Genomic DNA, 15,376 nt, shown 5'->3' with positions numbered 1-15,376 from the left:
TCGGCTGCAAGTGTTTCGCAACAATATCTGAGTACTTTCAGATTCATATTTTTTGCATTAAAAGATCTGAACTGTTTGTTGGGTCCACACTGATAGCAGAGCCATAGGTGGACACTTGCAGTTCTGAAGATGTTGGTATTGGAATGTGCCTAACACCACCCATTTAAAAGTACGCTTATTCCACATCAGGTTTTACCATCAAACTAACTTTCAGATCCAATTAAGATGTAACTTTTTTTTTTTTTTTTGTGATGTTCAGCTTAGCCAGTAACTGCATTATTTAATTTAACATGTTGAAAAGACTCTTTGGCAGAACTTGCTTTTGAAAGTTGAACAAAACCTGTTCATTAAATGGCGACAAATTAAGTTAGAATGTGATTTACAGAGAACATTTGTGCACAGACAAGGATTTAAGGTGACCATCAACCATTTTGCAATTACTTGATCTTGATCGTTAATTTGTAACCTTGTCAGAGTCATTATGCAGTCTCGAAAACAAAAGCCATCCAACAAAATAAAACAAGCACGAGACAAACCAGTTTCAGAACTGCTTGCAACTAATAGATGTGTGTCTATCATTATCCTTCGTGCTTGTTTCAGTGGACTACACCTCCAGTAGCTTTTGATCCCTGAACCAAAACAAATACCCAAATTGTGCATCTTTATCAGGGCGCGAGGGGAATAACTTTTTGTAACATCTCAACTAACCCCACTTGTCCCCCACCTACATCAGGATGCTCTTGGTTCACTACAATGACTCTTTCAACGTGGTGATTCCACCAAAAAAACTTGTTCCCAAGAAGTCACGCTTGGCCTGCACCCCAACCCCCTGTGACTGGCTCCTAGAGTTATCCTCTACACCCTGTTAACCCTCCACTGTGCTGCCCCCTGCGATCACATCATCATCTTGAAGTTAACGATTGACACTGCAGTGATATATGCATTGCTGGCTGGGACCAAGTGGCCTACACTGAGGTGACCAGCCTGGAGTCACGGTGTGAGGACGACAACCTCGCCCTCGATACGGCTAAAATGGAGGCGATAATAGCAGACACGAGGAAGGAGAATACCTCAAGGGCCACAGGTCATTCAGGAAATTGAGCAGCTTTAAATACCAGGGCATCCTTATCAATGAGGATCTCACTTGGTCTTTTAGGTGGAGGAAGTGTGAAAGAGTGGCTGAGGAAGTTTGGTACAATGCCCAAGATCTTAAACAGCTTTTACGACTGGCTTGTTGAGAGCGTCTTGATCAACCGCATCACCATAGTACACGGGCAACACCCTGAACAAACACTTGCAGCAAGTGTTTAAGACCGCAGAGAAGATCACCAGGACTCCGCTGCCCTCTCTGCAGAGCACATACCATCGCAGAGTCCGAAGGAGAGCTGCCTCCATCCCCAAGGATCTCATCCACCCCCAGTGTGGACTTCGACACCTTTCCCACTGCTGTCAGACTCCTTAACAGCTGAAAAGAGTTGGCAATCACGGACTACCTCGGAACAATCAGCCGTACCTGACTGTTGATGTTTTCAATTTGCACTTTTCCAATTTGCACACTCATTGCTGATCACTGCACAATAGTGTCAGACAAGCATGGACTACCTCCAATTATTTACAACTGCCTGCACTTGACTGTTTACTTTTTAATTGGCAGACTTTCAATTTGCACTTTTACTAAAAGCACATGTTTAATATTCACAAATTATTGTTGACCATGACACAATAATCAATACAGTGGTTCTATCTGTACTATTTTTAACTGTATCTTTAACAGACTGCTTTTAGTATGTATTATTATGTACTTATTTTATACTGAGATTATACTGTTTGAAAGTTACTGCGAACAGCACAGAAAGAATTTCATTGTACAGGAAAACCCATTTCTGTACTGTGCACATGACGATAAATATTTCTAATTTTGAGTCTTGAACCACAGTCAATGTGGGGAAGTTTGAAGATGAATGAACAAGGGTTGACTTCGAAAATTATTATTCACACACACATGGCTAAAAAGGGTAGCAGCTCCAGTATTTATGTGTAGCTCGACCAGTTTAACAACACCAATATATTTTTTTTGGACTGAAAAGTACTGTTATCAGTTCCAAAAGTCCAATATCAATCAGGCTCAAGCTCTTCCATTAATCTTTGAGCCACACATTCCCCAGGAATACCCCCGTAGGCCATGTCTTCAGGTAGACTGATGTAATGACAGCCTTTCACAATGCACAACACTGATTTGACATATCTTAACAGGAGAGAGAGAGTGAAAGGAAAGAGACCGTACAGAAGCAGTTCCTGTTTTTTTAGCTAACACAGAAAAGGTCACTGTGCTCTAAAACCACTAAACTTCCTGAGAAGCTCCCAGTTTAAAGAGAGTTTTACTCATTCCAGCTGCATGACACAATTCCCCTTATCTGATCATTAAAGTTGAGCCAGTGATAACATTTTCATAGGAAACTCGTTCTCACATTGTGTCACATTTTCAAGCTTCAACATGCGAACACGAGCAACATCAGAAGACTATATTTGATTTTTTTTTCAGAAAGAGGTTAGCGGATGGGCCAGAGCAACAATGATTGTTTGTGAGGGGATGTGTCAAGTTGCATGGCAGATTTTTAAAAATAGCACACACTAATGCCAAGGGATGGCTTCAGATGAAAGTGTTCAGACAAAAAAAATTAAGTGAATTTAGTATGTTTTTCACAAGAATTTTTTTCTTGCGATTGACTTTTTTAGGACAATTATTTAGATATTGGGTATGTCCTTTTCACAAAGATCCACTTAAATTATTAATATTATTTTGGTATTGACCAATCTGTATCTAATTCAAGGATCAGGCTCTGTCTCAGTTTCAGACATTTTAATTTACCTTTCCTTACAATGTATGCTCGTGTACTGTTTGATTTTATTTTTGGTAGCAAAAAAAAAAAAGATCATACACAAGTGATGTATGAACAGTTGGGATAGCAATACAAGTTTGTATTTCTCATTTAATGCCTACCTTCCTTTTACTTCCCATTAATTACATTTCTTTTTTTTAACTTACAAGCAATTTGTTAGCAAAAATTATCATGCATAAATTTTAAACTAGCACAGAGTAAATAAAGCATGTACAAGAGAGATACCAGTAAATACCAAGACTCATGTAACTGATGCATAGCAATTTAAAACAAAAAAAAATCTGCTCAACAAAATCTGTTTTTATATTTAAGAACCGTACTGTTGCTATGGTTGTCTCTAACTCGACACAAGGAACGAACAAACACTACAGTGAATGAACATACACTACAGTGAAATTAACAAATACAGATGACATTTTTGATTCATAGAAGCCCATGTGATTTTTAATCATATAAGGTATATTCCAAATAACCGAACCTATGCTGTTATTAGCGTGCACATAAATGAAAAGGCCCAACATTTGGTACATAACTTCCCTGCATTGCAGTAAACACCAAATGCAAAGACAATTGGTAATCAGGATTAACTACACTAACTTTTACAAGACTTACAGGGAATATTAAAAATACTTCGGCGGACTTTCGTTTGTGACACAAAAGAAAGGAAAAGAAAAAAAGGAACAAACTATAAAGAAAACGGTCCAACTTGCAATTTCTCTATTGGAGCAGAATAGGTGACCGGGGGCTGTTACCCGTAACAACAGGTGTGTCACAGTCCAAATGGATGAGAAGTTTAGAAGACCGATAAATGAAAGTGAAAGTGAGATACAATCTCTGCACCTCCAGATACATTGGAAAGACTTAAAGTCGTAGTTAGAACGAAAGCCCTCGGCGCGTGCATGTGAGTGTATGTGCGTGTGTGTGTGTGTGTGTGTGTGTGTGTGTATGTATGCGTGCGTGTGAGTGTGTGTGTTTGCAAGTGCTAGCAACACGCTAGCCACCGGAAGGCTAGAATACTAGAGGCTGATATGTTAAAACTCGCCCGTTCGGAGAAAGAAAAAAGGCAAGCCGGTTCAAGGTTTACGCGAGCGAAGCCTGTCGTGAAGCAGCGCGACATGTCGCGAATGAAAATACAATTTTAAAGTTCTTTCATTTTAAAATTTGTATCGAGTTACTCACTCAGAGAGAATCAGCTGACACAACGGTGACTCAGTAGACTGTCGGACTTCCGCATTCCTGCGCGATGACAATTACGTTAGCCAATCGGGGGGGCGGTAACTGAAGCACATAGACCAACGGCGCCGAACGAGGCCGGGGGCCAATGGGAGTCGGTAGCTTTTAAACGGGCGAAACGCACACGCCCACAATCGGACCAATCACGTGGCCCCTAACTCGGACCGCGCACCAATAGAAAATCACAGCGCGGCAAAAACTGGACGGACATATGCGGCTCACTGCGTGGGGGCAGACACACAAAGCCCTGCTAGTTCCCACTATAATGTGACTTCCCCTATTCTTCTTCTCCTTTTTTTATATGATATATTTCTATAATATTTGTATATTTATATTTATATGTTTTTTTATAAACGTTAATGAAACATTTTTCAGCTTGTCTAATATTTTTTTAATTAAAACAGGAGAAGTCAAAACAAAACAATTAGAAACGAGTAAGCTAATTACAAAAAATATAAAATAACATTGAGGTTCAATTTGGGATAAGGGATGTGTCCATCAGAGGGACAGCACAAGTTAGATGTGAGGATCAGGGAAGAAGGATGTTGCAGATGGATCTACCAGGCTGGAGGGATCTGAGGAGGGCTGGCGAGTAAGTTTATGGATAGAGTGAACGATAACATGAATTTAGCGGGTGTGAGGGAAAAGGATGCAGAGGAGAGGATTAGATGGAGGAAGAGGCAAACTCTGATGGGAGCAACTGAAAGGAATTGAAGATAACTTGGGTAATTTATCTGCCGCTAATCTAAAGAGGAAATAATCAGTTAAATGATTAACCCTCACACCTTGTTGAAGCAGATTACAGGACTTCATAGGTCACGATTTGATTTGGGAAAACCTGTGAATTATTATTTTAATCCTTTTCCTATTGCACAAGACAAATAACGTCTCAGAGATAGTGAAATAATCTTGTAGAATAATAAGAGGTCATTAATGATGGATATGTCGTCAAAGAAATACAAGGATGAATCATTCAATGTTAAAGGCCAATCACATGTGAGTCATTGCTCATACAGCTAATGATTAGAATGGTTTGCGCTTTGTATTTATAAGATTTGTGAGTTCATTGATTGGTTATTGATTTTGGATCGCAAGCTGGATGAAGCGCAAATACCGGGAATATCCCGTGTCCCACTCTGATCCGAAAGGCAAACAGTCAATTAATGACCTGCTAACAGGACTAATCGGATGCATATCGGCCCTCTTCGGATTGTTTTATTTAACTTATATGTCAGTTCACAAAATCTTTCTAAAGCAACTTCTTCTCACTAAGCTCAGACGCCAGATGTGGCAAGCTACAGTGACTGCGGTTCCACAGTCTCCACACACTCCATGCTATTTTTGTGTGTGTGTTGGCCATTTCCTGCTGGAGCCCGCGCTGACCTCAAAAGCTCTCTGATTGCAGCCACACAACAAACCTTCATCCGGTGTGTGTGTGTGTGTCTGTGTGTGTGTGTGGGTGGGTGGGTGTGCGGGTGTGCACCTGCATTTGCATTGTAACACTGCATGTCAAAAAATGACTGATCTTATTTGAAAACCAACATCACCTCAGCACAATAAAGTATGAATGGGTGGTTGTCAGGATTTTTGATTTGTTGAGGTGGTAAAATATATTCTTAATTATTCTTTTATGGCATAAGGAAATCTTTGCCTTCAAATAAAACATTTTATGTCATATGATTAGAACATAAAATTAAGTTAGGTGTGTGGGAGGCCTGTCACGTTACTGTAAAAAAGTTCTAGAGCCAACTAGTCTTCAATGTTAATGGTCAACTGTTGATTTCGGTTCATGTTAAGCGACAGTGCTCTCTCTAGTGGAGAAAAGGGGAAACCAAACCAGAGCTCAAAGGAACTTGAACTAACAGTTTAAAGGGCGCTCCTTTTTTTGCAGTTCCCCCTTTAAAATTATGCTTAGTCATGACTGACACAGTTGGAAAATAATCTATTTAAAAGTCCATTGATTATGAAGATGAATAAAATCGCCAGCAGGAATTGGAAACTAAATCTTATCTACCAAAATAAGGTGAGAAATTCCACTCGAATCCCATATCAAAAATACATAAAAGGTTTGTTATTGTATTTCAGTGAAATTTTACTATGATGAGGTGTCTGGATGGGAGTGCGCACGTGTAAAAGACAAGGACTTATTTTCAGGAGCAAACAAACAAAAATGAGCGCTCCCAGATCTAAAAGAGGAAATGTTTTTTTTTTCCAGGTTTTACTTTTCTCTTCGGTGACATTGAAAACCTCAATTTAGACATTTAAAGCCTTTCAATTCTTCATGTCCTGGATGCAGAAGGTACTTTCAGGCCTTCATCGCCCTCATCTGGTCGCGTATTTGCTTCAGACTCAGCGTCTGAGGCGGAAACATCTCGCCTGGCGGTGACTTCTACATCTTCACCGGGTTGCGTAAAGTTAATGAGTCCGGTTCTTCGGGCTGACAACAGATCACATAGTGGACTCAGCTTGAGCTGTTTTTTTTTTTTTTAGCTGAAGTGCAGCAGGAAGCGAGGAGGCGGACATGTGGGCGTCGATACCGGAGGACCAATCACTGTCAGTCAACAGGTCAGTACTTATCTGCAGCATTCGGGCCCGATTCTGATTTTGATCTCTCTGTTTCCGACCTGTAGCCCACCTGCAGTCACAGCATGGTAAGAGGCTTTGCCTTTGTCAGATGTGCATCGAGGACAACTCTTTTGGGAATAGAATAAAAAAAGACAAAGCCGTATTAAAAATATTTAAGTTATTGACTTCAGGTTGATGTGAGAAACCCCTGTGAGCTCTGTAGTAATGCATTTTCTTTCATTTTAGACGAGCTACACGGATAAAGGGGAAAAGGTAAGATTAAATGATGTATCTGCCTATCGGTGTTGTAGTTCTGCAGAAAGTAAGGGCCTCCGTCCAATTCACTCATTCTAAAGATTCAGATGGAAAAGATTCAAACTTTGTTTGTCCGCTCTATTCTCTCTTTTCAGCACGAGAGGGGAAAGTTCATCAGGTTTCATCATGTCACCTTCTGGGTCGGCAATGCCAAACAGGTCAGTGTTCGGAAACAAATGCCAAAAGTTTGTTTTTTGTGACATTTTTCAAGTCGTATCTCTGCTTTGGATGCAACACATCCAAGTCTTATTCCACTTGAGGGTGAATGACATTTTACTTCAGCAACGGAGAACACTTGTATCCATTCTTTTATAATGAAAAAAAGAAAAGAGAAAGGAAGAAAAAAAGAAGAGAAAAGAAGAGAAAACAGAATTGGCTCCAGGAAGACATTTCTGCAAAGTTTTGAGTGTAATTCAATGTCTCCATCAGGATGAAGAGGGGACAAGGCAGTCATATAGAGTATATGGGCTATAATATATATACTATGTATACACACATATAATATACATACATGTGTATTTATGTATGTATATATGAATGCATGCATGTATATACAGTATATGCACTATATGTATATACATACACACGTATCTATATATTCATGTGTGTACATATATCACCAATATAATATAATAATATAATATAATCAATTGAAAACCGACATTTTAAACAATGCATCCCTTTATTCTATTATAAATCCTAAAGGAGTTGCTGAAAATAAAGAAATTATGCAAATTTATGCATACACACAAATACATATATATACATATATATATAGAGAGAGAGGGGGGGGGAGAGAGAGCACACCTTTTTTTTCAACATTTTCTGATGTTTATTTTCTTTTTTCAACATTTTCTGATGTTTGATACACAAATTGGATGTGACGAAGAGATTCCCTGATATAGAAAATAAGTTTATTCCAGCTACAGATAAATGATTATGATATTGATCGCTTGTAAAGCCGTTCAGGGTCACTGGATGTTACGTGGATGTTATCTGATATGGGTTACAGACTGCCTCACAGTCAGTATGTGCAGAAATCCCCCCCCCCACCCTCTGCCATGCTGATGGCGGTCTGATCGCTCTTGCAGGCGGCAGCGTTCTACTGTGACAAGCTGGGCTTCGAGTCATTCGCCTACAAGGGTCTGGAGACGGGCAGCAGGGAGGTGGTCTGCCACGCGGTCAGGCAGGACCAGGTGCTCCGTTCGACATCCTTCACCCGGTTACTAAACACTCACCGAGTGCATTCAACTCACCCGACCCTCCCCGTCTCTCTCCGCAGATTAAATTTGTGTTTCAATCTGCACTAAACCCTGGAAATGAAGGTAAGAAAGCTGCTGCGCTTTCTCGCAACTAAGTGCAAAAAAAAAAAAAAACCTGATGTGGATTCCGGGATTTCACTTCAGAAATGGGCGAACACCTGATGAAGCATGGAGATGGAGTCAAGGACATCGCCTTCCAGGTGGAGGACTGCGATTTCCTAATCAAGGTAATCAGAGCGAGACCTCGTCCCTTTTTTTGAGCCTGCGTCTCGTGAAAAGTCAAGTCTAGGACAAACCGCGATGATCTGCAAGACAGAGTTAGACAACCCCCACACAAGCCTCACCCCCTCACCCGTGACTTAATCTGAACAGATGCAAAAGTCAAGGTTTCCCAATTCAGGATGCCGCTGTGCACGTAAACACACTCACTCAAGGGCAACGTCTGTGTGACACTAAGATCGATTTCACACTGATTTAATTGGAAAAAAAACAAACAAAGCATGACGACATCACTACAATTTTTATTCTTATCCATTAAAAATGAGTTTGACATCAGTGTCACTGACAAAATTGGAGTCCTCAGTTGCTGGATGTGAAGCGTCAGTACCTTTATTATTTCACTCTTTATACTAATATTGCCAATGGCAACTATAGTTATTGATTTACTGCGTTCTGCTGCGGAGCTTCTCGAATCTGCTCATGTTCTGCAGCAGTATGTCACCTCCCAATAAGTCACTGACCTGCGGATGAATGGATTTTTCCTCAAAAGTGACCGGAAAAACTCACCCCCCGATGCCTGTCAGACCAAACAAACGTATAGCAGGATCACTCATGTAAAAAAAAAAAAAAATCCAAAGCATCACTGTGATTCATTATTGCTCAAGTGAATTGAATGGAAAAACCCAATGGGTACATTTGTTTAATGTGATTTTTATGCGACAGAAAATTAACATTTAAAAAAAAAAAAAAGCACAAAATTGGGGGGGGGGTAGGTTACCGTGACAACCCGGAAATGAGACCAAAAAGCAGCAATATGGATGATACAGTAGTTTGAGGTGGAGCCTTTCTGAGTGTTTTTTTTTTGCATGGTCTCCGGTTCCCTCCCACAGCCCAAAAACATGCAGGAGATTCACTGGAGACCCCACATTGTCCAGATGTGTGAATGGTTGTATGTCTCTATATGTGCCCCTGTGATTGGCTGGTCCTGGGCGAACCCAACCTCTCGGCCAATGACAGCTAGGAGAGGTGACCCTGAGTGCAGGATAGGCTGTTTTGATAATGAATGAATGAAATAGCGAGAGGCAAAATTGTTAAAAAAAAGACCTGACAGTTTCCGAAGGAAAATACAGACACTTAGGGAATATTATATAAGAATAAGAATGAGAATAAGAATACAAATAAGAACAACTTTATTTATCCCGAAGAAAATTGTTGTGCCAGAGTTTGAAGTAAAACATAACAATAATAGATAATAGTAGGAAGGAGGGAGAATAAGAAATACAAATAAAAAATATAAAGTGTCAAAGTCAAGGCTTTAAAGTGTTTTAAGGTCTTAAAAAGTACAAAGATTTGAATACTCCCTTTGGCTGAAGGAAGAGGAATATCTGCTTAAACGTTATATCAAACTTGTGTTTCTCACGTTTAAAACCTTAAACGACGGATCGGGCCGTCAGATTTCAACACTTGCCAAAGTCCCCGGTTTGTTTTTTAGAATCGGTGCCGATTCGCATGTGTGTATGCGGTCCGCTCTACGTGTGAAAACTTGGGTAAACAAGTTTGGCTACATGAAAGGTTGCGCAGCTTTAACGTTTACCTCAGGCGGAGAGTTTGAACTCTCTCTGCTCCCGGGTGAAGGTCACAGTCAAAGTTAGGGTCAAGCAAACACAGATAGAGAATTGCGTTCGGCCCACATCCTAAAACACACCCTCAAAGAGCGCGGAAAACAAAATCACGGCCGGGAAAATGAATCGAAGGTGTTCTCTCTTTGACCACCGGGGGGCTTCCAGGGGCCTCCAGTAGGATGAAAAGTTGTTGTGCCTCCTCTTTTTGCCTGACTGATAAGATCTCCCCTCCAATCCCGCCAGACAGCCAAGGAGCGAGGCGCGGTGATCGTGAAGGAGCCCTGGGTGGAGCAGGACACCCACGGCAGGGTCAAATTCGCCGTGGTCCAGACGGTACGTAAAAAGAGTGACGCGCGTCTGGAGAGCCCGGTGTAAACACACACGTGAAACCGGAGAAGAATAACACACATGTCGATGTTTTGTCACCAGTATGGAGATACGACACACACACTGGTCGAGTACCTGGGAACCTACAAAGGCCTTTTCCTGCCCGGATACAAAGAGCCTCTGTTCAGGGACCCCCTGTTAGCGAAACTGTGAGTGGCCAGACAAAAACATAGCTTTTATACACAAATCTCCTTGTTATAAAATCTCGATTATTTTCCGCCTAGCTTTCCCCGGAGTGAGCCGTGTTGGGGAATTCACTTCACATTATTAGCTCTTCTGATAAACTGAATTATAGTTTGTTTTTTCTGCTCTCTAGTCTAGTTTCAGGTGGAATAAACCATCATGCTGCTCTGTTTTAATCTACATTTAGATTTATTTACCGCCCTTGTAAGATGTCACGGTTTCCCGTAGCTAATCTTTGACAAAAATCTGTGCAAAGTGTTTTAAACTCGTTCAGATTTTCACCTGAGAACTTTCTCTGCCCTCAAATGGAAAAGTACAGACCCCGTGTCTTCTCCCGTCCGCAGTCCGCCAATAGGTCTGAACTTCATCGATCACATCGTGGGAAACCAGCCAGATGATCAAATGGTGCCCATTTCAGACTGGTAAGGTTTCCTGCCTGAGCGCACGTACACACACACACACACACACACACACACATATGCAGTCCAAAAGGTTGAGTAAACACTCCTGCTGTCACGTCACGTCAAAAACTTAGTACAATGCTTTTAAGACAAGGCAGGGGTAGCAATCACAAAAAGCCGCTTATGACGGTTAAGAATATTTTAAAAACAAGTTATAATTAGTAAGTAGATGAACATTGTGTGAAATATGCTAAAAATACAAATGACTTGGGTTCAGTGCCTTTCCTGGGGACACTTTGGTAGAAACCATGTGCCAGTTCAATGCATATTATGTTCACCTGTGAGCCGGTAGTAACACACAAGCTTGCACTGATGAACTTTTTAGAGCCAAAATGTCCACCTCAGGAGCCAAGGTCATGATTCTGTTAATTGAAACAGTTGCTTACTAACTCTAACCGATACGTCTAGTCTATTTTGACCCATCTAGTTAAACGGTTTTGACAAAACTTTTACTTGTGATTTAGTGACAGTCCAAATGTTCAGCACAGAACAGCAAGACATTACTTACACCCAAAATCACTTGCCAGACTTTACTTATATATATATATTTATCCCTTCTGTATTTTTTTATTTTTTATTTTTTTTCAATTCTGTTTTTTTTTATATCCTTGTTGTTGTTCATTTTGCTGTCCATTTTTTTTATTGTAACATGTTCAGAGTAGAGGCGTGTTTTCCTGTACAGTGAGATTTCTATATCGCTGTTTGCAGTGCATTTGGGTATGTCCTGATAGGAAGAGTGAAAACATTATTATTAATATGATTATAGATATAGATATGAATATGAACAGTATTTTATTCATATTTATAGATATTGTCAATGTTGCGCTGCAGTGACAAAAATAATTTGCTTTATGGGGATCAATGAAGTATTACATTTTATATCTTTATATTTTTATATTATTTATATTTTTATGCAAGTATGCAATATATTTTCAACTTTTTCAAATAATTGCCAATTTTTTTTACCTAACTCAACTCCTTATTAAACACATGGTGTTTTTTGAAAAAAAATGACTTGGGCTATTATTTTAAGGGGCTGATGATATTCAATATTTTGTTTGTTATTCTAAACATTTTCTTTGGGCTAGTCAAGGCCTGGTTGATATTTTTGCTGAAGCTTTGGAGGTCAGCTCGCCAGCTGGGAAAGACTAGTCAGACAGGGAGCCGAATTCAACCTCTTCCATTCAGTTTATTACCCACATGAACATGTTTTAACATCCCCGTCGGCCCCCTGGAATGACAGCAGTGCTTGCACCTGCAGAGCTGCGCCGCCAGCTCTTTCCTCCCGCCTGCATTAAGGCGGAAGTTGTTCCACAAGCCTCCGTCCACCAAGCCCAGAGCCACCACGCCGCTGTGATATGCAGAAGGCGGAACCCAGCACTTTATTAGCAGTCTGCAGAAATTAGCATAAATTGACATAAAAGTCGCTAAGCGCAACTGGCACATTTATTTATTCTAGCCCCGAGAGGGTAATAACGCTAAGTGACCAAGAGTGGGTGTGTCTGCAGACACTGAATGTAACTGAATCAACTCAATTAGTGGATCAGAGGAGTCTTTTAAGCAAATCCAAATCAGGGAAGACTAATTACCGCAGCTTACCACTCCCTTCCCTGTCAAATCCCAGGTATCAGAAATGCCTGATGTTCCACCGCTTCTGGTCAATAGACGACAAGCAGATCCACACGCAGTACAGCGCCCTGAGGTCCATTGTGGTGACGAACTACGAGGAGACCATCAAGATGCCCATCAATGAGCCGGCCCTGGGAAAGAAGAAGTCACAGATCCAAGTGGGGCTTTTTCAGAGATGGGTTTTAAAATTCTTGGTGTATTCTCCTCATTGAACTCAATTGTATCCCACTTTTTCACTTTAAAGATTTTTTTTTCCTTGCTCATGCATCATGTCCAAAGCCTTTTTAATTTTTTTGTTTACTTCTGACAGCTGCTATTATTCTACTTAAGGGTAAATTTATGCAAAAAGAATATTAAAAAAAAAACCACAATGTTATCCATGAAACTGGTTTTTTTTTTTCCTGAAAGGAATATGTTGACTATAACGGAGGTCCGGGGGTTCAGCACATCGCCCTCAACACCTCAGACATCATTCAAAGTGTGAGTCTCCCAGTTATTATTAAAATCCCACAGACCCCCCCCCCCCCCCCCCCCCCCCCCCCCCCCCAAAAAAAAAATCCCTACAAGTCAATGCATGCTTGAGAAACAACCTTTCTTTAAAATCAAAATTTCTGTCATAAAACAGATTCTAAGCCTCCGTGCCCGAGGGATGGAGTTCCTCTCAGCGCCTGACACGTACTACGACAGCCTGCGGGAGAAACTCAAAACCGCCAAGATCAAGGTGAAGGAGGACCTCAAGCGTATACAGGTGAGCAGACGTATTATTTCAACCGGTTGGAAATTACTTTTTTTTTTTTTTTTTTTAACTGTTTTTAAAATGACGCGAATCCGCGTTTCTCCTCAAGGAGCTGAAAATCTTGGTGGACTTCGACGACAAGGGCTACCTGCTCCAGATCTTCACCAAGCCCGTGCAGGACCGGCCCACTCTCTTCCTGGAGGTCATCCAGCGGAACAACCACTTCGTAAGCGACCGGTTAATTATTCAACCCGGTTTAAGTGGCGACGGTCCGGGGGCCTCCTCTCCAGTTTCTCCCCCTTCACTGCCTTAAAGGAGCTCGCCTGAACACCTGTTTTGTGGCTCCCACCCACCATGAGCAGTCTAACACTAGCCCACTTGTAAACGCTCAGTAAATCAATCACAGATGCAGATTAAAAGGCTCCGTGCTTCTTGGCGAGGCAGGGAGGCAGTGGTGGTGGGGGATCCCTGGATCGGGTTGCAGCCCGTGGCACTTAACGTGGAACACCTTGCACCCGTCCTGCGTGTCGGGACAGGCGCGTCCCGTCACTCTCCGGCGTTTTCGCCTGGCGTGCAGATGTGGATACAATGCATGAAAGTAAGAAACTGAATCTGAACCGCAACAAAGAAATCTCCCAGAGCGACTATCATCACTTGATCTTTTGATTCGCTATGAAAATATTTATGTGATTAATCCACGAGCTGCAGGGAGGGATTGCGTACGTGCGCGTACGTGGGGTCTCGTGAATATACCCCTCCCGGGGCCCATCCATTTTCCACATCAAAAGTGCTCATCTCTGGGAGCGGGCGTCTCGGAGAAGATCCCCAGAGCCAAAACAGAATGACACCGAAGACGGCAGATCGCTCGGCAATTAGCCATCTGTGTGTGTGTGTGTGTGTGTGTCTGTGTGTGTGTGTGTGTGTGTGTGTGTGTGTGTGTGTGTGTGTGTGTGTGTCTCCCTCCAGGGTTTCGGGGCAGGAAACTTCAAGTCTCTCTTTGAGGCCATTGAGATGGACCAAGACGCCAGGGGCAACCTCACTGTGCTGACACCCGCGGGCCAGCAGAAGGCCTTCTACTGATTCTTCGCCGGCTGCCGAGCCACGCTCTTAGACTGTTATATATGACCGTGACACTCGGCGGCGTCGGCGGCGCTTTCAAACACATATGAGGGGTGTTGGATGTCTTCGCGTGTGACAAGCGGCGAGTGTTATCAGATGCGCTGCTGGCTGTCGGTGGATTGAATGCTGTGCCGCTAAATAAAGCAAGTCGTGGTCATGCAGGCGGGCTTTGTGTGTTTGGTCAGAAATCTCAAAGGAATAATAATTCACACTTCTTCAGAGAGCAATGGTGCCTCTACAAACCCTGCAGCTCATTCATTACGCCGATAGAACCGCAACTTTTACATTAGCGCTTTATTAATTCAAGATACAAATTAACACAAGTGAGGGAGGATCTCATTCATTTCTATTTGTTTTGAAAAAGCATAAATAAAGTAACTCTTGTCAATGTCAGTTGTGTTTTGACAGATGTCCATCTTGGCATGATTGCAACATTGATATTAAGCTAACTGTATATAATTCAGCCATCATCTTTCTTCTTTCTTTTACTGTTCTTCGTCTCTAAAAGTTGAACATGAATGATGTAATAATGTCATATAAGACAGAGTGAGTCGATGATATGATGGCATTGCTGTGATTTCACACATGGAACCATGATGTCACTTAGATATTAGAAAAATCAGAGTACCGTTTAAATGCAGATAAAAAGGTCAGAATTTTGGATCCCCAAAGACAACCGGGAATGTTAAACTGGCACAGCTGGATATCTTTGTTGATGTTACACGTTGAAACCGCTAATTTTAAA

General features: G+C 41.5%; 2 protein-coding genes across 3 annotated transcripts in view; one reads left to right on the top strand and one right to left on the bottom strand.

The window, feature by feature from the left end:
* mtmr4 (myotubularin related protein 4) overlaps positions 1-4,124 on the bottom strand; it is a 41,266-nt gene extending 37,142 nt beyond the window's left edge. For both annotated transcript variants that reach the window (XM_086160866.1, XM_086160864.1), the window contains exon 1: positions 4,080-4,124. The gene's annotated coding sequence lies outside the window, so the exon portion shown is untranslated. The remainder of the gene's footprint in view (positions 1-4,079) is intronic.
* Positions 4,125-6,716: 2,592 nt separating this feature from the next.
* Positions 6,717-14,792, top strand: hpda (4-hydroxyphenylpyruvate dioxygenase a). Its single transcript, XM_086160861.1, has 14 exons — positions 6,717-6,784; positions 6,945-6,971; positions 7,109-7,171; positions 8,105-8,209; positions 8,296-8,338; positions 8,420-8,502; positions 10,360-10,449; positions 10,546-10,652; positions 11,031-11,108; positions 12,772-12,934; positions 13,185-13,256; positions 13,402-13,524; positions 13,622-13,738; positions 14,479-14,792. The coding sequence occupies exons 1-14, from the start codon at positions 6,782-6,784 to the stop codon at positions 14,590-14,592; spliced, it is 1,188 nt and encodes a 395-aa protein (XP_086016987.1). The 5' UTR covers positions 6,717-6,781; the 3' UTR covers positions 14,593-14,792.
* The last annotated feature ends 584 nt before the right edge of the window (positions 14,793-15,376 follow it).

This window comes from Fistularia commersonii, chromosome 15 (genome assembly GCF_037954325.1).
Source record: "Fistularia commersonii isolate RoL2024-O1a breed Wild chromosome 15, RoL_Fcom_v1.0, whole genome shotgun sequence".
Classification (NCBI taxonomy): domain Eukaryota; kingdom Metazoa; phylum Chordata; class Actinopteri; order Syngnathiformes; family Fistulariidae; genus Fistularia; species Fistularia commersonii.
This window is presented reverse-complemented; position numbering and strand designations above follow the sequence as displayed.